This window comes from Trachinotus anak, unplaced genomic scaffold (assembly GCF_046630095.1).
Source record: "Trachinotus anak isolate AG129_WGS33_773 ecotype Australia unplaced genomic scaffold, CSIRO_AGI_Tana_v1 ptg000011l, whole genome shotgun sequence".
In the NCBI taxonomy this organism is placed as follows: domain Eukaryota; kingdom Metazoa; phylum Chordata; class Actinopteri; order Carangiformes; family Carangidae; genus Trachinotus; species Trachinotus anak.
In genome coordinates, this window is record NW_027273862.1 from 26,143,649 (window position 1) to 26,167,661 (window position 24,013).

General features: G+C 37.9%; 1 protein-coding gene and 1 long non-coding RNA gene across 2 annotated transcripts in view; one reads left to right on the forward strand and one right to left on the reverse strand.

Moving 5' to 3' along the window:
- The window catches only part of LOC139628050 (uncharacterized), a 146,864-nt gene that overhangs the window by 108,528 nt on the left and 14,323 nt on the right, over positions 1–24,013 (forward strand). The gene's annotated exons all lie outside the window — the stretch shown is intronic.
- Positions 10,440–20,898, reverse strand: apip (APAF1 interacting protein). Its single transcript, XM_071489483.1, has 8 exons — positions 20,766–20,898; positions 16,929–16,998; positions 15,987–16,087; positions 14,328–14,376; positions 14,058–14,175; positions 13,098–13,233; positions 11,338–11,505; positions 10,440–11,229 (listed from the first exon to the last, which is right to left on the reverse strand). Exons 2-8 carry the CDS (start codon positions 16,992–16,994, stop codon positions 11,130–11,132), a joined length of 738 nt encoding a protein of 245 aa, XP_071345584.1. The 5' UTR covers positions 16,995–16,998; positions 20,766–20,898; the 3' UTR covers positions 10,440–11,129.

Genomic DNA, 24,013 nt, shown 5'->3' on the forward strand with positions numbered 1-24,013 from the left:
AGCTTCCTTTTCATTCCCACTCTGACTCCCATAGAATACATAAGCATGTGTGTTTCATGGTTCAACACTCACTTGCCAAGTTTCATTGTAAATATGGGCTTGGTATGTGAAGAATGAATGTGAAATATATTCACATGTCCTACAAAAACACGTTCCTAGAACAGCCAGTCTCAAGCAATTATTCCTATTATAAAACACTTGACACAAACAAGCCCTAATGATGAATCTGGCTGCATACTCATTAATTCAAGAGTTAAAAAAACATGCATGGAGTGTGATCTTTTCCCTTGCAGGCAGACTCTCTTGCTGTGAGCTCGCATAGCAAGGGGCCCCCGTCCCTCTTATTTGACTGTGGCCCTAGAAAGCACAACGAGCAGGGAGGCTCACAGAAATGTGAACTAGACACGTGTCTCTGCCAGACACTGTGATCTAGTGCTGAGTAGGTGCTTCAGCATGCCAAGCTGGTGTGGAGGGAAAGTAGGGCAAACAATGTAATCCAAAATACAACAAAGTGGACGTTTTCTCTTTTGAGAAGAAATTACACAAATATAAAGTGTCTACAAGATTTGCATATTTTTGCAAATGCAATAACAACAAGAAGTCATTGTCACAACTTCTCCGCAGTCCGATGGCACATTTGAAGTTTGGCAAGCCGTGATCTTAAAGCACATTGCGAAACTGCAAATATCAGCTGTAATCTGTGAGTGATCGTGTTTTTTATTGAGCTCTGGGGGTGTAAAATCTGTGAAAACCTGAATGTGTAAGAGAAAGAGCCTTTAATTCCTTTCACTAAAGGTGTAATACAGAGATGGCCCTCACTCCCACACTCCTTTGTACTGGATCTCTGCTCTGACTCGCTGTCTGAGTCATCTCCATTGTGAAAATGTTACTTTAGTATTTTCATTAATTACCAACCTTGAGGGTTCAGACAGGCTAATGAAGACACAGGACTTAAAAAGGTCTCGTTTGGTTCATCGTACATGTTTCTTTAATAATGAACATGCTTGCTGATTAAATGCTGCCCAAAAAAATCAGACACCCCCTAATTTTTACCCAGAATTCCAGTTTGTGATGTTGTACTCGCATCCATAATATGGCTGCAATGAACAACTATTTTCATTATTGATCTTAATATTCAATATAAACAGTTTTGTCACTCTTCTGTTAGGCCTACTAATAAAATTAAGTTTTGTTTGATAAATATATTCATTATGATCAAATGATGAGGACATTTGTGGGATAAAGGCTTCCCTTTGTGTTGTCAATAGTTTTTAATTCATTTTAATTATTCAGCTGAGTTGAAACACTCAGTAGTAAAAAAAAAAAAAATCACAGCATTATTTATAGCATCAATTAGCATCAACAAGGTGCCAGCAGAGGGCATCAAAAAATCATCAACCTTCTCAGGCAACTACTTGTAGGGCACCTCCAAGAGCTCCATATAACGAGAGCCCAAAGGATGCAGGAGGGACAAGCAGCACACCACATGCTTCTGGGGCCCAAATGTGGCAGTGAAGCTGGGCTAACATACAGTACTGCTGTCATGTCGTGCTGTGGAGCAGTGGTGAAGCTGTCAGCATGCTCAAACCTAAAAGTACCAGTCGTGCACAAGTGGACAGTACTGGCGGTCCCAAAGTCTCAGACTTCAGAAGCAATCACAGTCCTTTACCTTCTGTAGAACTGTTTGCGATGCAGAGCTGCTAATTCACTCACACTGCAGCTCTTTTCTATGATTGCATGCTAAGATAAACCATTTTACCTACGAGGCTCAAAGTAAAGGTGTAATGTAATAATGTAGTCCTCCAATCATTTCCCCCGAGCAAACAACCTCCATTCCTCAGATGTCAGATAAACAAGGCTCTAGTTTGATTATAAAATATGTGTAAAACAATATATTTTCCAACATCCACTTGGCTTGCAGTTAATTTAATCCAGATGTGGAAGTAACTGGATTAGAGGCACGTCTGCCAGATCTCCACTGGATGTATCCAATCACGTTATGTATGAAATATACTCCAGGAGTACGAGATATTTCCACTGTGATAGCTGAGATGTGCAGCGGCAGCTGCATAGGCACTTTGTCTTGTGGCTGCTTCTTGAAGCAGGGATGTGTGCCAAGAAGGAACTAAGTCCCTTGCAAATCCATTCACTGGGAATGGTTGTCATCCCTCCAATCCATTCAAATTTGATTTGGCAAAAAGTAGTTTGCATGACAGAACCTTGAACTCCAATTGGGGGAAGGTGATGAGGGGGAGGTGAATGACGCACATGCCCGGGAAGCTAAATGAGTCAGGAGGAGGATTCCCAAGGCTCATACAATAGACTCGGTTAATAAATCTAATACATCATTTTTAAATGACACTTTATGCAGCTAGGGTGCAGCCAAATAGATTGACTCTACAGTGTACAGTAGATACGTGGGGGGTGCCTCTCAGTGAGGAGGCCCTGGGTTTGAACCCTCTGGCTGGCTGGTAAAATTCTGTGTGCAGCTTGTGTTTTCTCCCTGTGTCTGGGCAGTTGCTTCAGGTTCTGGTTGTGAATGGTTAGAGAGTCAACACTGGACTCATATGACCAGAATGATAATGTTGCCCATGTCTGCTTGATGTGCAAACAAGCAACTGTCGGCTAACAACTTCAAGGTTATACAGTATGTTTATGTTGGTGTTTTGTTGCAGCTTGTTTCTGCTGCCCCAAGAGGCCAACAAAATTTTTTTTGTGACTAACTCATTTTCAGTGTTTATTGGCCTCAAAACCTTTTACAGCTCCTCATGTTGCTGGAAACATCATCTTTTGCATTTGCAGCCATAGATACTATGGTTGAACCTTCAGTTCACTCGTCAGAATTAATATCTTTGATGCTGACAATGTGATTGTGTCACTTGCAGATACCCTTTGTCTTCTATCCATATAATTTGATTACACTAACGCACACCCACCTACACTCAAATATATGTGTGCGCGTTAAGATTACTTTGTCATATATAACCGTCAAGTGACTCTCCTGTATGTACTGAAGTTACGTTACATAATATTACAGTCTGGAGGCTCTAACATAAATAAAGAATGAAAATAAAAGGATTTGGCCCCTTGTTTGACAGAGAAAAAAACAAGACAAGACTTGACAAGAAGTGGTTGAATAATGCATAACTCTGTTTTACCCTGCAATGCTGAGTGTATTTATTGAGCATGCTGATGAGAACATCAGTAGTAAGGTAAGCTACATTATCTACAGTCAGTTTCCTATGTGGTTTAAAAGGTGAAGGTAGACAAGAATACAATTTGAATAGTAAGTAGTATAAAAAAAAAAATCTTACTTTATTTCTATTTGGATCCAAACTCCAAAGAGATTTTCTTAATGTTACCAATGGTCGGCAATAGATTAAACAATCATTAGTGTGTTATTAAATGATCTGAACAAATAAACAAACAAATGAATAAAGGCTATTAAAACAATTAAAGATGAAATTGCATTTTGGGTGAAGGCCATAACCATGCGTGGCCATGAGGGAGGTTAAAATATAATTGGAAGGCTTTGTTTTATATTGCTCTTGAATAATTACTTCATTGAATATAAAAAGTAAAACTGGTATCATCTGCACCACTGGCTCATATTACCATTTGATATAATTTGATCTACATGCAGTACGTAATGAGTTTTCATTACTGTAGTTGTGTGCAAGGAGATGTCAGAAGACACGGAATTTGCTATTTTATATTGGACTGTAATTGCAGTGTCTTTGCTGTGATAATAACTGTTCTTTTGTGATGCCCATTGTCTTTCATCTCTTTATTCTATTCTTCATAGTAAAGTAAATAACCTTAGTTTGGAGAAGGATTATTGTCATATTTGCTTCAGCAGTAGTAGTATCTTTAAATATACATACTGTAATGCTCCATTTGCAGCCTCCACACCAAACATTTGTTTAGGCTTATGGTTAATTTTGCTTCTCATATACTCTCTCTAAAAAAGCTTTCACCTGAAACCACTAACCAGGTTAGTTTAAAGCTGGTTTGCAGTTACAGTAGCTAATTAAAACAGACTCAATCCAGGACTAATAAAAGATTTTCATTTTCACATTTTCAAACCAATGCCACGCAGCACATTTGACTGCAGTCCTGACTACACTTGCATGGAACATGAAGGATTTGAGAAGACACATTACATGAATTTATGATTGTAATCCATTTGCTCTTTGTCAGGTTAGGCATACTTTCATAGGGCTTTGCCAATAAAGGCTCCTGATAAAGTAACTGACATAGACCTTATATTTAACACCAAATACCTTAATCCAATGCTTTTACCTAACATCAACATTTTATAAGATTAACCCTCATTTCTGTACTGAGCTGCTGCTGGAGGACAGTCTCTGGCTCAACTGCTTATCAGCATCATTATTTAGTGGCATTTCTTTGTGGAAGTTAGTATTTCAGACTTAGATTCAGAATGAAATTCATTGCCCGTTCTGAAGTCTGAAGGATCAACATTATTTATGACTTTGGTTCAACTAGGGCCTGGTTGTCACTTATAAATTAGGATTTAGAGGAATTACTATCAATCAATGATGGGTCTGGCTCATAATCTGTGTCACATATCCTCTCTCCTTTTTCTTCTATATGTTTGGTCTCTTTCTGATTTGCTATGAAATAAAGGAGGCATGTCTTATATGCAATTAAAATAAAAGGCAGCTATGGGTCCACTGTATTATTGCTGATGATCTTTCTTGTCTAATCCATCTGTTTGAGGATCTGTTCAGGACCCCGGGGAAAAAGGCCTAAGATGAGGAGAAAACCAAGGCTTAAGTCAAAGCTATGTTCTCAAAGCCAAAGTTATAATGAACTCCACATGCTTGAAGTCAGACACGAGGGCATCTCTTCACGGAACATTAAACTCAAATATAAAATGCAACCATATAAACGCAGTCAACTAATAAAGTATTCATACATAGGTAGTTATTGTTTGTGCATCTTCATACTGATTTTACTTAAGCTTTATTTTTGAGTTTTTTCCCCCAGATATACTGTATCAAAGCTTGATGGCTGTCCATTGGTGCTACATTTATCAAAAGACATCCACATTTTACTTCAACATGCACTGATAAACTAATTGACAGAGAAGTTGCCTCTACAATGCTTATTATTTCTAAATGGGATATTTAAAAACCATCTTAACTGAAGTGAATCCAAATAATATTTTTTTCTTTGCAGTATTCAGTATAGAGTAAGAGTAATCTGCAAATATATATTCTATTTAGGAAAGCATAAAGTTACAGTTTCCATTAATCCTTCTACAGTCACTGCTTCCCTGCTGAAATGTTGGGAATTCTGTTAGATAAAATATTTCTATTTACTTTATACTGTAAAACACACCAACTTTTCTGAAACACTAACACTGCAGTGCTTGATAAAAAAAATGCCCAATACAACTGAATTTCCATTAAACTTGCTGTGGATAACAATGATCCCCGGAGGAGCAATCTGAATGTTTTGGTGCCTCAGGACTTATTATTCTTATAAATATATCAACTCGGCATGCTACATTCCTCATAACCTCATTGTAGACTGCATGGTAGATTACCATGAAATTTTCTTAGAACATTTATGACCCAAGAGGATAAACTCTTTAGATTTTAATGGCACATGGCCTTTCCTCTAGATGAAACAAAGAGAATTATTGGTATCCTCACTTTTGCTTAGAATTCTCGAATAGCTGGAGTTTGAAATACATGAAATGGAAAATAAATGCACAGCCACCTGTTAACGAATGGTTCCTTTCACCTGATCCAAGAACATGACACATATAAATTTAAATGTAGTTCATTATTGGCTTATGCTAACCATACATTTCTTTTAAATTGTAGACTGCTGCTTTTTTATTCTGCCACAATAATTCAGTAATACAGCAAAAACAAACATAAATTTACATTTACTTTTCTTAATTACACAGGGTTAGGCTGAGGGATACCACATTAGAAAATAACTACTTCCCCTATATGCCTCCACGCCAGTGACCACCATACACGTTTTTGGCCACAACTCAAGAATTAATGTACTTATTATGACGTAATTTAACAAAACATCTAGTAGGATGAAATATTGAAGTCAAATGTCAGTGATGTTATTTCTTGGGCACTGCTCACTTTGGCACATCATCTGCTAAAATATGGTAAACACAAAGAAATAAAGAATATCATTATACCTAGAAAATGAATGCTCAGGATTTTACTTTATGATAATTTGAAATTAGTAGACTATAGGTTCACCAGGAACATTTACTGGAATGTACCATCTTGTTATATTGGTTATTGTGTATGTGCATAATCTGCACTTTACAATCACCTGGTTTATTCATTGATTTATTTATTAGTCCTGCTTGTGACATAGTGCAGAGGATGGGGATGTTGGTTGGTCAGTCAGTGCAACACATTGATCAAGAGTGAAATATCTTGGCAACTACTGGATGGTTTGCAATGAAGTTTGGTACACTCATGATCATGATAGGACAGGGGACTAGGAGTCTCTAAATCTAGCATTGTGGGTATATTGACAGGTTGACAGGAATTTAATAACATGAAGAGTTATAGAAAGCATGAGAAAGATAAGAAACCTAGAAGCTTTAAGAACCTTTAAGCTTTGTGTTCTGTACAAAAATTGTACAATAAAAGGGTTGGACTCAAAGAAAAGACACTCATAACAGTGTTCTTTAGGAAGCTAAATGTTACATTATGCAGTTTAAAAAAGGACACTAGACTTTTTGGGTTGTTCTTGAATGCTTACTTGAAACTGCATATATCAACAATTTAGAGAAAAATAACTGTATTTGGTGGTGCAAACAGGTTTTCTAGGGAAGTGGATTGAGGTTTCTTTACATCTCTATCAGCAAAGTCAAAGCAGGCAAGAAAACAAAGTGAGGCCTGGGTGGAAGGATTAAGAGAAGAAGAGGGCCCAGAGCAAAGTGCTGCTGCTGGTCTGATAAGTTTGCTGAGGAGGCTGATTCACTTTGGAATTTGGCAGACATCAAACCATTACTGCTTGCAGAGGACATAGGCAAAAGTAAGCAGACAATTCATTTCTCTCAAACTGTAGCTAGATACCTGTAGCAGCACAAACTGTGGCAAGAGCCCTTTTGTTTGTAAGGCTGGATCTCAGCTATAGCTGCTTAACTCATATGGCTCACTAAGCTTATTTAGCCAGCTATCTAGGTTAGATTATATGGCATGCAGCTCAGTAAATGAAACCTGATAGAGAGGCTTAAGTCTCAATGCCAACCTGAACCAGCAGCAACACTTTGCCTCAAGTCCTCTAACAGAGCTTAATCCCCCTTAAAATCCACCACTAAACCATTTTTGTTAGTGTGTTTTAATAAGTACAATCGGTAATCCATAAGTGCTTGATGTATTTGCACCAGGTGATGAATGACTTGTTTCTTCAACAACACTAAACAGTAATGGTTTGTGAAACTCCATTAAGTAAATAATTCTTTGGCACTGGTAACTGCTACTTCTGTTTACAAATCCTACACTTTTATCATATGCTAGTTCCTCTCTTTCAATACTCCCCGTCACTCTCCTGTTAGAACTATCTAATGAAGACAAAATGCCAAAAAAAAAAAAAAAAAATGAACTGAGCGCTTTAAGGATGTCAGAATGCAAAAGTGGTCTTTTAAATGTCAGCCCTAAGATACATTAGTGAGCTTCAAGTGTTTTTTTTGTGTGTGTGGATGTGTGACTGTGTGCTGAGTGGCTGACACACATAAGCTCACAGTACTTGTGTCTGAACGTCAATAATATTAATTTATATCGCCATTTGGCCTGTCACAAGGCTTTTACTGAAGCTAAAAATCATAAACACATTTACACTTTAATCAATATCATAAAAAATATGGTGCAGCAATGAGTGTTCCTTTTCTCCTGAGACATAGGTGCCAAATACGTTAATACAACTTGAATATAATTGATGGGTTGAGAGGCGCCGCGACAGCACTTGAACTGTTATATGTCCCTCAGTTGATTGAAAAGGCTGGGGAAAATAACATTTTCTGCAAAGTTTATAATGAGATGCCCTGTGCAGCAACTGATAATGTGCCCCAAAAAAGACTGCTAATGGCTGTAGTGATGAAGGAGAGGAGGATCAAAAACAGTGATGTGAGTTCTTGCCTATCCAGGCATCATACTGTGTATACTCTTTAAAGTTTTATGAACAAATATAAATTAAAATCTGCTTTTTGAGGAGGTTCAAACAGAAATTCAAACAGGGACCAAAAATATGAAGAAAGGTATCCCAGAGCTTGTGTCACAGACAGCCTGAAGGAAGCAGGGGTTTGCTCCGACTAGAGATTACAACAGGGGATTCTGTGCATTGGATGCTACAATCACTGCACATAGAAGCGGAAAAATGTAAATGATTGCCATGGGGCTCATCTTTCAAAATTTTTGTGCCAGAAAAAAAGGTGGATTCCAATACGGTTTTTAGGTAACATATTTGTTTTGCTGGTGACTTGGGAATGTTATTGTTATTTTTGTAGCCGTAGCTACACATACTTTCCACATTTTCACCCAATAAGAAATCTTTCTGTTGTTTTCAAGACCTTTTTTTGGAGGATAAAGGTTTACATAAAGGTTTCATACATTTTGTATTTTGCATGGTTACCTGTAGTGGTCAGTAGATGGTGTATTTTTGCGTTTGTCCTGACAAACTGCTCTATTTGGGATAAACCGAGATCGGTTATTGTTTTCCTTTTCTTAAAATGCCAAAGGCATTATGTTGTGGGGTTGTCCACCCATCTGTCTGTCCGATTCTCGTTTACATGATATCTCAGGAATGCCTTGAGGGAACCCCCTTAAATTTGGTATTAATGCTTATTTGGACTCAAGGATGAACTGATTCAATTGTGATGGTCAAAGGTCAAGTTCTCTGTGACCTCACAAAACATGTTTTTGGCCTCGTATTTGATATCTCAAGACCACCTTGAGGGAATTTCTTCAAATTTTGCAAACATTCTACTGTAAACTGATTGGATTTTGGTGGGCAAAGGTCAAAGGTCTCTATGACTGCACAAAACTAATTTTTGACCATAAATCAAGAAGTCATACATTCATCATGACAAATTTTTACACAAATGTCTAATAGGATAAAATTATGAAGCAGTTAAAGGTTGGCTTAACTCAGTAAGAGAGTATATGTCACATTTGGTCAGATGCTGAACTGGTGCCGACTTTGGAACTGTTGGCCATGTAGCTCATGGTACTGCTGGGTTGAAGATGGACAGGCAGAGGTATACAACTGTGAGGCAGTAATCCTAGTTTTCTTTGTTTTGATGAATTGCCATCAGTGTAATATAGATCCTGGAAAACACTGGAAAAAGTGGGGAAAAGTAACTTAAAGGTGCCATGTGGAGTTTTCTTATAGACAAACAAAATTACTGCTTACACTCAGTGCCACTCAGCAAATTTTTTATTTTATTTTATGGAACGTCAGAAACCCCACTGTTTTTTTCTACTCAGTTTAATCAGTGGAAACACAAGTACCTCTTTGTTACTGCTTCAGTCCAAAGTGACAAACAGTGCACTGTAGCTGTGGGCTCTTTCCACTCTCCAAAATGGACCTGCAACTCGCAGCAGTTTCACTCAGTAGGTATTTGTGAGAAAGGTGCCTGTGCTCAGCTGGCCCTGTTCCACAGTGTGGTTAATGTGCCACAGCGCCCCCCCAGAGCTCCATTATCATGTTATCCCACCCGCCCCCTCATATGAGATTTTTGATGTGTCTGTTGCTGAAATTTGCAGGCTGACAGGTAATAAATATTTATACGAATGCATAATGGGATGAATATTGGAATATATAATACACGTAACATTTGTGATGAGCAGTTGAGTCCCTTGAAATTTTGGAACCAGAGTACAATCTGACTTTGACACTGCTGAATAGTTTGCTGAGTTTGTTTTTTTTTTGCTTAAACATAGTAGTTTGTCTGTTTTTTTTGTTTTGGTCTGTTAAACAATTGAGACACTGAGACTTTCTGACATTGTGGCTTTACAGTCTTACTTGTATGGGCTGGTGTTCAGTTTCTTTTGCAAATTAGTTTCCCAGAATTCCTCATTAATCAAAAGATGGGGAATCTTGGCAGTGTAGATGCAACACAGAGGAATATTATTGTTCTTTTTTTTTGTATATTTCTTGTTTTTCCAATTTTAACTGAGCCTGCGGCGTGTTTGACAGTGCTCTGTTTTCAGCGAGTACAGTGGTGGAACAGTGGGATTGTGGCAGCAGAGGGAGCTTGTTAAAAGAACAACAGCTCTGGCTTTCATGACAGAATGAGTATGCAGACAACTGAAGGCATGCTGTGCAAAGATCTACAGGCACTGTGCAACGCTTGCACCAAATGGACCTGCCTGTGTTGGAATGGTGTAGCGGGAATGAAAAGATGTCCACAGACACAGCACGGGTCCTTTTTACACAGTACAGTTTTATTTTCACTGAAAGGCGTTTGACAAGATGACCACAGCCATTTGTGTGTATGCTGTGTTGACCACAAATCAAAAATGGGATCTGGAACTGACATATGGCTTCAAACTAAATATTAGGCATCACTCTATTTACAATAAAACATAAAAGAGGAGAACGAGTAGGAAACCGTTAAAGAATGGAAAATTGGATTTACATTTTAAAACTTTCCTTTAAGTTTGGGACTTTTTAGTAGTAGGGGAAAACCTAAAAAAAACATAAAGAATTTCTGTGACTCACGTTCAACTTTCCGTCATTTTTTATTGATTGAAGCAAAGGCAGATAATCACCATTACAGATCAACTGAAATATACACTATGTTCACGCCTGACATGCACCAAGACCTTGATTCCAGTGCAGTCAAACTTGAATAGGAAAGCATTTGAACCTGAGGACGTTGATTTGACAGCTGCTCACTCATGAGTTGTCCCACAGTGCTCTGCAGCATACCTCCAGATGCTTCCGGATCACAGGCATTCAATCTCCTTCAATCCCGAATCTGCCCTTACCATTAAATTTCATCAAATTTGAAGCCGGCCAGCGTGAAAGGCAAATGATTACAATCTGCTCTCCTGATTGAACTCCACTGACCTTTCCGCAACAAACGTCCCTTTAAAAAGCACCAGTGAATGTCAAACTATTCCTTTTTGTTCTGTTGGGAGGGCTGAAGGGTCCAGTCCACACTGCTTCATCTGGACAGCGATGTCGAACAGGTAGTCGTAGCATTCGCACCTGCAAAATGCAGCAGTGTTTTGAGTATTCTCAATACAAAAGCACTAATTTATTCTTAGTCATAAATAAGATCAAAGAGGTTAATAGTGGTGGGAGGTGAATGCTCACATGGTCTTAGCTTTTTCCCAGGTCTCGCCCCAGACATAAACACCATGTCGGCGGACGAGGACCGCACATGAATCTGGGTATTCATCCATTGCCCGAGCCATCCGGTCTTTCAGGTCCTTCTCCTCTGGTGTGTTTTCAATAATAGGCACAACCAGGGTGTCATCGTACCTGTCAATATACAAGGTGTAAAAAGACAAATTACACCCAGGCTTAAAATTGAGGCATTTTTAATGGCGCCACAGATGGCTGCCTCGGTGTTTTGGTGCGCTCTGCACTATCACCAGAAAAAATTCCTTGTACGTGAAAACATACTTGGCAATAAACCTGATTCTGATTCTGATTAACCTCAGCCCTGAGATACAGGCTCTACAGGCCTGTTCTCAAAGCTCGACCCCACTGTCTGCTCTCCAGTGCCTCTGATTGTGGGGCAATCGAATCAAAGTGATACAGTGACTGTGAATCAGACTTAGTGCTGAACCTAAGTAATTTATAAAGCAAAAATATCAAACATTTTCTGATTTCAGCCTCTCAAATGTGAGAAATGGCTGATTTTCTCTGTTGTTTATTTTATCTTATGAGTTTTGGACTGTTGGTTGGATAAATCAAGCTCAATCAATCAAGCTAAATCAGAAGTTGTCACCTCTGATGAGGAATCAACCAGTGTGTGACTTATCCTCCCAGGCTCACTCTCTGTGTCTGTAAGCTGACTGCATAACATTATAACAATAAACACCCCATCACAGTAAACTTTGGATCAGCACTTTAAGTGGTTTCTTCACCTCAGATCCTTTTCACATTTTTTCCCCATTTTATAGACTAAACAATTCAAGTCAGAATAATGAATAATTAAAATTATCACTATTTGCTTCCCTAATCCAGCAGGCTCCTGACTTGCCTTAGTCCCAGCTGGAAGCAGAAAAAAAAATTACAGCAACATCTCTTAATTTTATTCAGCTGCATTGACGAGTAACTAGCTCACTGTCAAACCTTTAAAACTTTAAAGTGATATTCCCATCAGGCTTTTCAGTCAACTATAAATTATGAACTGAATCCCTTTAATGAAGAGTAAGGAAATTTTAAATGACTAAAAGTATTATTTCACACAGTGTTCGGTTATATGCACCAAAATAAAACAGAAATAAAATGTATTTAAAAAAAACAAAAACAACATTGCCTGAGTTGTACAGATCAAATTCATGGGACTCACATGTTTGGGCCTGTAATCTGCATCAGCTATTGAGAAAGTGAGGCAAGACAGGGCACATTTATGTACAGACAGATACCAAAAAGAGCTGTTTATATTGTTATGTGATTTATGTCTTAATACCCACAGAGCAATGAAACTGTACTCCTCTCATGGTTGACTTGATGTACCATGGTTACGCTTTTCTTAACATTGTTGAAGGCCATGAGCCAGACGTCCTTATTCCCACAGCACAGTTGGCAGCTGCAGTACCACGATATGCTGGAGTTTTCTACTGTCAGATTGATAGTAGGTGAACTTGTTCCCTGGCAGGTGTGCCACACGTTCATTTTGGACAGCGGTGTGAAAAAAATAAACAGTCTGCTCTGCTCATAAATTCACTGTAAATTCACGCTGTGTTCACATGCTGTCATCCTCTACCGCTGTACTAAACATTTCTATCATGAGAACCAAGATGCCTCCACGACTGAGACTCTACAAAGCTCCTCTTGACTGAGAGATGAAAATGCGAGGAACCTCTTTGGACTTCACTAATCCTTGCTGCTTGATTACATACCGATAGTTTGAGCCTGAGGTGCCCTTACGAATCCCCTTGATCATCTCCTGGTGTGTTATCCTGAACTCTTTGCCAGGATACAGCAGCGTTGCCATGACAGCAGCCTTGGAGTGGGTGTGTATCACTGCCTGTGCCCCTGCATTTTAGCAAAGGAAAAGCAGGTTTTCATTGGAGTTTTATCTGCTGGAATTTTCTTTCTTAGGAGATAATTGTAACAAGGCAAGAGAAAGGATGTTTACCTTTAATTACAAAACCTTTATCAAACAGCTGATAAATCATATTAATGTTATCTTATCTTTTCTTTATGAAAAACAAACATACAATTTTCTAGAAATATGTAAAAGCAATATTTCAACAAACAAATCGATTCCAAATAGAAGACATTTATTTAGTGGAATAATAATAATCTTACACTTTATTTGAGAGTAAATTTATCATAAAGAAAAACCTTATAGGTATTTTATTAACCACATTTTGATTGAATATGATGTGTTCAAAATGTAATCATTAAATACAGGGGAGAAGGACACTATTTGGAGTCTACTATTGATTTCACTATTTTGTTTCAGTGGATATTTGTTATATAATTTCTAATGACAAAGTGATGTTCCTGTGGTGGCAGAGAGAGCTCAACACACGGCAACTTAGAAAACACATGCAAATACATACAACACAACCAGACAAACACCCTGGAAATACACATGGTACAACCAAGCAGACAAATGCGCTGCAAGTAGCGCAGACAACTCAAGTGTTTTCATGGAACACAAAAAAAGTGATGAACCCGGCTCAGATGTGCTCGTTGTTCAGCGCTTTGTGAGTTACTGAAGTCCACTTCTCATCAGTGCTGACTGATGAGTGAGTGAGGGCTTAAATACAACAGTACACACAGCTGTTCCTGGTCTCTGACTTTAGTAGGCCTATGGGTGGTGTGTGTATGACTGAACTAGAGCGACTCACCTCTCATAGTGTAGGCGTTCATAAAAAGCGGTGTGCACTGGCTTTTCTTTAACTTCTTCCAGGCAGGAGGACAGCTGATGTCCCTCTCCTCCACATCACACACAAACATGTCGTCTGGCTGAGTAACACAAATATTAAAAAAGGAATGAATTAAAAATGAACACACTCATCCTTATCTCAACACAGCTTAATTGAAACTCTGTGTCATATATGAGTCATTATCTCTACTCAGCAGAACAAGGTTTCCCAGCGTAGTCACAGCCTGCTCACCTGTATTCTCTCTTTCTGGACGCCTGAAGGTGCGATGTAGATCTGCTCCCTGTGAGTTACAAAACATACAACATGCTAAGTATTAACATCAAGGAAAAGGATAATAAAGTTGTTTTTGGAGGATGTCATCATGACATAATCAAACATCATGGCCTTCAACAGAACACAAATAACTGGACTTCTCCAAGCTTAATTTTTGTGTCAGGCTCCATTGTTCCATTTCCTTGGAACACACTTTGAGCAAACACATAATATAAATAACATTTCAATGACTGCCTGTGTCAACAATATCACATTTCCTTAACAGAACATCATCATTGTTGGAAAGTTTTACATTCTATGGCCTTGGCCAAAAGACCCAATGAGAAAAAAGGCCTGAAAGGTAAAGTAAAGAAGTGCAGAATTGCAGTGTTAAAAAGACTTGAACAATGATCACATTATTATTTAACTGCGAACTGAGAGGCTTAACATTTCCCCGTAGAATGTAAAGGATAAAGCCATTGTACTCTTCTTTATCTCACAACAAACATCCCAGATAAAGGAGTAGCCTATTGATTGTGAGTGCAAGGTTTGGCGAGGCTGCCTCAGGCTCTGACTCATTTCTGAGTCAAACCAAAGCAACTGTAAAAAAGGGCATCCAAACTTAAAATTCAGACCTGCACTCACAGAAAATAAAAATACACTTATTTGAATTTTTTGTATAAGACATCTGACAGCCGTACTGTCTGTTCAGTTTGCTTCATGTGTTGCATATTTTCATCCACTCTCTTTTATCTAGACAGTAAATAAATGTTAGAGGCTTTGTTTTAATAAAACAGCTTTTAGATTCCTGAGCTGAACCACTGAAGCACTGATTTAAAACAGTGTACAAGCAGCAACAAGACGGATACATCTGATTGTTCTCTTTTACTACAATATGTAGGTGCTCTTTGGGGCCATAGAGTCACAGTTCAAATGTTTAACTCAATTTAAAAAAAAGAAAAAAAAAAACTGACAATGTAGAGAAAAGTCAAACACAGGTATTTTAAGGAATAATACCATGCACAGTTATTTTCTATCCGAATCTAAAGGTATAATAATTTAAAAAAAGATGAAAGGACATTTTTGAACGACAGTGTTTTTCCTCTATGAATGAAATACCAGCACACACGGAGCAGCAGTCAGTAAATCTTATTTTGGTTTCATCTGAGGTTTCATCAAGTTCCCCCGTTGGCTTAAATAAATGTCTGCCATTCCCTATTTCAAGCAGGGATTTGCTAAAGGGTGGTGCTTTCTTTGTAGCTGCCATCCAAAACAACACAGTTCAAAGATGTTTGTAATAACCTGTCAAACTCTTCATTTAGAATTCTGTTTCATTATGGCGAAACTGCAGCCTTCTGTCTTCACCAGAGATTTACACACACTGTCAAAGCCGATATATCTGACCTCACATCAGGCTCACTACACATTTGTCAGCATAACAACATTTAACAGCATTTTAACATCACTGTCACAGGTATGCAAAGAGACAAGGTAAATGAAGGTGTGTCAGTAAGTCGGTTTGAATGAAAACCCCTTTAATATAGAATAGATTGTCACAGTTGAGTGAATAAGTATAATATATATATATTATTTCTGATCCTCCGCAATATTCTGCAAGAAATTCATCTACATACGAACCCTCGTCTCAGACTGATCCCTCCGCCCGTCCCTGTCACCCATCCCAGCTGGTAGAAGAGTCGACATAACTCAGGGATGAGGACTCGGGGATGCTCTTTCTCCTGTAACACACACAAAACTGTTAAATCATAATCAGCTTTAACACTCTTTATATCAATTAGTGTAAAAAACTTCACATGCTTCAATGCACATGTGCTCTGCTGTTAATGTTAATTTTTTCGGTGATTGGTGCACCAGGACTGTCACTGTGATGGGATCAACAAACTTACTCTGTGTGACCAGTGCATATTTTGCACTGCAAAGTGTGGAGATATTTTATATGTTTCTTATTGTCAGCAAAACCCATGAAAAGATCAAATCCTGACCTATCATTATAGATCCTACTAACAAGTAGAGCAGATATAGTCAAAGCCTGGCTATTGCTCTGTGCCCCAGAGCTCCAGTGTTGTCCAGAAACTAATAGAAACACATCAGTGAGCCAAACTGTTGCACTGGGTGAAATGGTCCTTTATTACCATGAATATAGAAACTGTAGTTTATTTTGACTCAGTCCCATCTACGCTGCCCTTCTGCATTAAAATACTCACTAGAGCATCAAATTCATATTAATCCACAACTAAAAATAGTCTCTAACGAGAACACTTGTTACTCCACTTTGATGCAGTTTCGCTAAAAACTACTGTGCCAAAGTGTTTCAGGAAATTACTGAACCATTTTAAAGATTTAAGTCTTCAGAAGGAGTAATTGCACATGAGGCTGTGTGCCAGAGACAAGGTCAGAAGTGAGAATTGAGTTTGGGTGGGAGCTAACACATTGTTGATCTTTTCATGGAATTCGTCAACAACAAGAAAATGTAGAAACTCAGACATCTGTAAAGTTCAGGTGTATTTCTATCGCGTCACTTCACACAGACGCAGTGTTTTTCTGTCATGTTATGCTTGCCTGTTTCTCTGTGACTTCTTGACCTGCATCTTGGAAGCCATTGCTGGTGCCACACAAAGCTGACATCTTCCTGTGAGAAAACCATTGACCACATTTAATGACAATTCACGATGCCAAGAGAAGAGGTCTGGGAAATGGTTGCAGTAACATTGATTTTGGTGTCATTTGAGACAGGCTTTGTGCTCTTAAGTAATAATGAAACAGCGTTCTATCAGTGTCTTACTTCCTCATTTTGATTTATTCTTAGCTGGAATCAGATACTCTCAAAATAACACAGGGAAGAATAAGTGAGTACTGATATCTCCAGTTCTCAATAATTCCCCTCCTTCCTTCTCCTCCCATGTCAGTTAGTGAGAAGTCACTGTTTTCTTTGAAGGAAGGCCAGATGCAATAAAAAATCTCATATACCTTTATTGATTGAAATTTCTGTTTTGCCAATGATTACACAAGCGAAACCCCATTTTTTAAGAGAGTAAAAGTAAAAAAATTGTACCATTATGATACAAGAAAATGAAAACGTGTACATACTTGGATCTGACTGTTAGACAGAAATGTTGTTTTTTATTTTGCTGTGATTAGTGTGTCCGTTTAAACAGGATAAAGTAATCTATTGAAGTTTTAAGCCACAACAGAGAGCCCTTCACATTAAAGCAGTTTCCTGCAGGCTAGCTGGCTGCAGAGACACTAGCATTGACTGTAACCTTACACATATTTGTGACTGACTATCTGCAGTTATAAGGGATGGGTGGTGCTGTGGGAAGCTGTTCAAACAGACAGTTGGGAACAGACACAGGATCGTCCTTTCAGTGTTGACAGGTAAATAGTGTTAGTTAGCTTTTGTTAGTTTACAGTAAACTTGTTTAGTGGAGGAGAATAAGTTAATGTTTGGTGGTTGCAAGCTGCATAGCTAAAATCCCCTGAAGGGCTGAATGTAAAACTGCAGGAGGGATGAATAATAATCAAGTGGGCTAAATTTCAAAAAGGTACTGTGAGAAGAGACCTAAAATTAGTTTCATTTTGTACCTGTGAGTTATTCATTTAATTGGTAAAATATTTTATACTTTCTGCTTTCATCTGCAGTGGTAACATTACAGTATACACTATTTTGATAATCACTTCATAGTTTAAATAATTATTTTTTACATTCATTGGTTCCAGCTGCTCCATTGTGAGGACTTTCTGCTTTTCTCTGTTTTATAACATTTTAAACTTTAAAAAAAACTTTTGAAATTTGAAGAAGTTTACCTTGGGCAATTTTCACTACGTGACATTTTAAAAATCAAGGGATTAATGGAGAAAAAAAATCTGCTGATTAATTGATAACAACTGATAGTTACAGCCTTACAATCATTTAAAAAGAACAATATGATATATATCACTTTGTGATAATAATATTCAAATAAATTTTTGTGATTCACTTTTCGTGTGGTCATGGTTATGGTCACGTTTTGTTAAATACATCTGAAGTCTGTTTCCGTCTAACAAGCTCTGATGTAGCTGCTCTGGAAATACCATACAAGTCAGCACGCATACTTCAGTGAGCAATCGCGTGTCATTGAAGACTGAGTATGCAAATTTTGATTTCAAAGAAAGATGAAAGTCCTTTCATTTCATTAAGTGGGTCTCTATACCAAGTTGTGTTCTTATTTTCTGCTGTAGTCTTTAGTTTTTGGGTTGGAATGAAAACATAACATAAACTTAATAGGACACCTGGCATCTCTTATTAGATGTAAGATACTGCATTCAGTTCAATTAACTGTCAACTTGCTGTCACAACCTTTAAAGGCAATTAAGTTATTATTTGTTTATCTTTGTCCTTTGTAGACAAATGTCATATGGTAACAGCCACCTAGCACATAGCAACAATCACAATGAGCGCATTGTTTCATTATTAACATAAAAAGAGCCAAAATTACTGGCAGGTTACCTTAAAACAGAGCTACAGCTAGAAAATAATTCAAGTGGTAGCTCTAAAAATGTATTTCAAATAATATAATATAGTATAATAAACTATGATAATGTATATTTTAAGTCACTCATCATTTGCATTTCACATCAAAATACAAAGATGTACTATCAACAGATCTAAATTATGGGTCTGAGGAAAGCCGTTCTGATGAAATGCTTCTTTTCAGTTTTTGGTTTGGACTTGTTGAGGATGTTTACAGTATCACATCTTGTTCTTTGCACTTAAAGCCTGTTTGCTGTATTAAACTGTGTTGTCGTCTCTGGAAAAAACTGCACGTCAGCACACATACCTGTATCATTTAAGACACAGTCTGCAAATTTTTATTGCATAATCATGTCCTTAGTAACACAGGACTACGAGGCTACATCAGGTCAAATAGTGCTTATCAGTGAAATAATCTGTTTAGGTTGAAATGAAAACAGGCATAAAAAAAACTTGCATGATACAACAGGCATCTCTGATTAGATTAGATACTGACTTCATTCGAATAAATGGTCATTTTAAACTTTGAAAGTCATGTCGTTTGTTAATCTTATTCCTTTGTAAATAAATGTCATACGTTACATGTGGCAGACACTTCACATTGTGAGCACTGTTTCAGGTTTAACCAAAAAAATAACGAAATTACAGTTATTCAAAAGTTATTCAAAATCTGTATACAGATGGACTTTACTGAAATATAACTTATGTAGCTTATGTCATTTCACTGAATATGGATCGATGTTTTAATTTAGGCCTGCGACTAACGATTACTTTTTATATAAATTAATCTGCTGGTTATTAATCTGCTGATTATTGTTTCATCTTTGAATGTCACAAAATTATCTCACAACTTTGTAGAGCTGAAGGTGACATCTTCAAATGTCTTGTTTTGTTTGACCAAAAAGTCAAAAAGCATTTGGCTTACATTGGTATGTGACAAAGAAAGCAGAAAGTCTAATAAGCTGAAATCTGCAAATATTTCACCTTGTTTCACAACTTTTGCTTGAAAAATGACTGAAACGACTAATCAACTAATTGTTTCAGCTACGTATTTGACAGTAAGTTACAGTACTCACTTCACATTCCAGCCTCAGTTGGTGCCTCATGTCACCCCAAAAATATTGTTAAATCTGACTTATGAGTAGTCTATAATAAAAGTAATCTGAAACTGGGACCCCAAAAGTAATGAAAAAGAAATATATGAAAAGAAGCAATACGATAAGATTTATACACTTCACTACTTTTTGCAGACTACATTATAGTAAATGTACTATATTTGAGTTTTTGACTGTAGACACCTGATAATGTGTCTGTCTGCTCTAAGAAATTGGGATTTTTATTTTAATCTTATTGTATATGTTTATTTACTGTATTTTTCTTCTTCCCCCCTGTGGTTCAGGTTTTCTTTTCAAAAAACGTAATTTACAATGTTTAATATTTGACTGTGATGACATGGAAATTCGTATTTATTAGGAAATCTTCTAGGAGAAAAATTGTCAGTATTCTGATGTTTTCATTTACTGATTACTTGATTACCATGATAAAAGGCAGATTAATTGTAGAAAAATAAAAGTTATTTGCAGTCTTAACAGGCAGTGCGTCGCACAACAAATGGGCCCAACTGAAGAACAACCTATACAGAAATATAACCCATAAAGCCTGCGTCGTTGGCTGAGGGACAACATATAAATATTATGAAATACAAGTTCAGATTTGTGCGGCTGGCTAATGCTAACGCTGCCTCGGCTCTAACAGCAGTTTGAATAACTTTAAAAACAGATTTCTTTCGTTTGCAATGAAAGCTCGTTGTGTTACGGCATGACTGAGGTAGCTTCACGTCCGCTCGTAAAAGCAGTAAAACATGCATGAAAAATAAAACTTCTTACCTCACTGAGGTTGCAAGTCTGTGGTTGAAGTAAACGACGTGACAACAACAAACGCTACTGCTAACCCAACGTCATCAACGTGCGACACAGGGGTGTTATGGAGAAGTCTGTTCCGCCTTCATATAGTGTCTCCCTTGGCGACCCCCCCCCCCCCTCCTCCGTGGTTGTGGTTAATTATGCGCAGTAGAAATAACTGGTTAGGGTAGGGGGAAGTCGTGAAGGAAGGTTGGGGTCTGGTTAAACACCCGAGAAGACGACTGGCCGGTTCAGATAGCAGGTTAGGCTCAGGTTAAAGTAAAGGGAAACGCATATCGACGGTGAAACAGACTTCGACATAACACCGGGCGTGAGACGCGTCACTGAACCTGTTGTATGTTATGTACACATGAGTACAGCTCTCATTATTCAGCATGGTCCATACCAGTGTTTTATATTAGTACATCTAGGTCAAGGTGGAGTAATTGAAAATATAACAATTCACTACATTTTATTGAATGTGTTATTATATGAGGTTTTGTAAGCAAAATCTATCTATATACACAGTAAAAGCTTTAGACACTAGTAAAGTGAGGATGCTTTCAAAAATAATGCAATGAAGAGTTTTTATTCATAAATTAATTTTATAAAAAGTGCAGTTAACAGAAAAAACCTAAATCAAATCAGTATTTGTTGTGACCCCCCTTTGTCTTTAAAATGCACCAGTTCTCCACAGTACACCTGCACACGGTTTCCTCATGTCGCCCAGACTGACTCCATGATGTTGAGATGGGGGCTCTGTGGGAGTCATATAGTTCTGTATGACTCTGTATGTTCGGGGTTGTTGTCATGCTGCAGACTCTTCCCTGATGGTACTGCATGACGGATCTGAACCTAAACATCTTAAGTGCCTGTAACATTAGCACATATATGTACTGCTTTATCTGGTTAGATGCTAAATTGCATTTCATTGTGCTGCTACTTCCTGTGTGAAATAATAATAACGTTAAATCTAATACATTCTAGCCTCTCCACAGTCTCCTCAGTGTGAAACATTTAGATTCTGTTCAGTCCTGTGTTTTGACCTATAAAGCCTCCTCTGTGTGATGGCTTGCCGTTTGGAGGTTTTTCACATCACCCCTGCCAGCTGTTTGCCTTAAATCCAGTCTAAAAACTCTGATCACAGTAATGCCATCAGCTCAAACATCATACATTTCATCATCTTCCTGCATCTCCGCTCATTGACTTAATGAACCTTTCCGGTCCACATCAGACTGTATGTTGTACCTGTCAACATTTCACACATTACTCATTACTTGTCAGTAGCTCTCAATATACAGCACTTACACACAGACTATTTACACAAAGACAACAAATATACAGCTCAACAAAGCTAAACACAGATATGCAAGCATACACTAGGCAAGAGCAAGACAACAAACACCATACAGGATATATTGTTATAGTAGACATTAAACATGCCATAGGCTAAATGCCTGTGGTCATATAAACATAAGCCATTCTGTAAATGCAAATGCAAAAACCATGCATACAGCTTTATTCAAAGTAAGTCGTAAATGTAAAAGAGGTCTATTTCATAAAAAAACTATTGTATCTAGTCTGAACATGCTCTCTGTTGACTTGAAGGATCCCTACCTTGAATGGCCAACAATTGCTCCATAGAGCCACTCCTCATCACAGCTTGGCTTTGTTTCCTGTTGAGAAGTGTAACTGCAAAGAACCCTGAGAATAATCTGTGGACGTTCCCATTTTGGCCAGTCTTCAGTCTGGCAGATGTCACTGAGGGTCTGCCTCTCAACACAGTGTCAAGTGTCATCAAATTCTCCAACTGCACCAGTGGCACAAACACAGACAAAGTCGGGTTGTTGAAAATGAGCTGCAACAGGCCCACAATCTTTAATACTACTGCTGTATTTAATGTACGTCGAAGAACTTAGCTTACTCTAGAAAAACCATCCCTTGGATGACTGAGAATCTTTACAGACATACTATATTTATAGATCCATGGGCTGCTCTGTGCATACATTTACTGATTTTAAGGCTTTCTGAAATGCACTTCAGCTTCAATTGTGTAGATGTTTCTTAAAGCTCCATTACTGTTTCTTTTAACTACACCAATGACTCTAGGGGTGGCAGTGGTGGTCAATATCCCCTGGATAGTATGCCATGACATGTGGTACAGGCTATTTGTAAGTTTTCTACGTTTCTCTTTCTTGCTGGGAGCAAGGGTGATTGTCCCTTGACAAGAGCTTCAACAATTGTTGAAGAGACGGGCCGAGGCTAGCTGGTTAGTGTCCTAATTTGAGTAGAGAAAAGATGTGATAGAGAAAAGACAATGGCAATGGCATTGCTTTCTACCACTGGAGACAGCTCTTGGTGAGTAAAGGACTGAAGTTTCATGCAGAACTCACAATGTTTCTCCTAGACTGGTAAGTATACAGCTGTTAATGCTAACTGTAGCTATTCTGCAATAGCAAAACTTACAAATAACTCCTTTAAGAAAACAGTAAATGCAAGAATAACAGCAGATTAAAAAAATCATACAAACTAATAATCGAGGATTATAGAATGACAGAGACTTACACAATGCCTGTCATTGATCTGCTTGGGAGCCTGATAGCTGTGTTTTTGTATTTCATCAACCAGGAAAAGAAAATCCAAACTTACCCAACCAGGAACAGAAATTTTGGACTGTCATTTAACTGTGAGAAAATTATGGTAACATGTATTTCTCAAGTTCCTCATGGAGTAAGAACATTATTTCTCAGATTTTTTTTCCTGAGAGAAATGATTAACTAGTGTTTGACAACACAGACTATTCAGTAGGTTTATGAGCCATATTTGCAGATCATAATAGTGGTTTATTTGCAACAAATTTGTCATGTCACATCAGTGTTTCTAAGCCAACCTGGGTATCAGTCTTCTGTAAAGCCATCAGGCATAATTAACCTACAACTGAAAAGGAGTGGCACCTTTGAAACTAAATACCTGCCATGTTTTGTTTCATGTGTTGCCATGTCAGGTTTTGTCAGTGATGACATAAAGTGGTGCAAATGGATCCAGCCAAGGCAGATTTTGGGAGGAGACATCAGTGTGTCAGTCTTCTTCTGCATTACTTTGACAGTTAGCAACATGGAGACACAAATGTTGGGTGCGTCCCAGCATGGTTTCCAGCTAGTACATGGTGGTTAGCTCAGGAAGTCAGCTGCTGTGTTTTACCAATGTGACAAAACTGAGAAAACTTGACTTCA

What these genes read in the sequence shown, in the direction of transcription:
- apip (XM_071489483.1), bottom strand. Translation starts at nt 16,994, where the DNA reads ATGTCAGCTTTGTGTGGCACCAGCAATGGCTTCCAAGATGCAGGTCAA. An exon ending in GGGATCAGTCTGAGACGAGG is followed by an intron (nt 14,377 to 15,986) that starts GTTCGTATGTAG and finishes TGTAACTCACAG; the next exon opens with GGAGCAGATCTACATCGCAC. An exon ending in GAACGCCTACACTATGAGAG is followed by an intron (nt 13,234 to 14,057) that starts GTGAGTCGCTCT and finishes GCTAAAATGCAG; the next exon opens with GGGCACAGGCAGTGATACAC.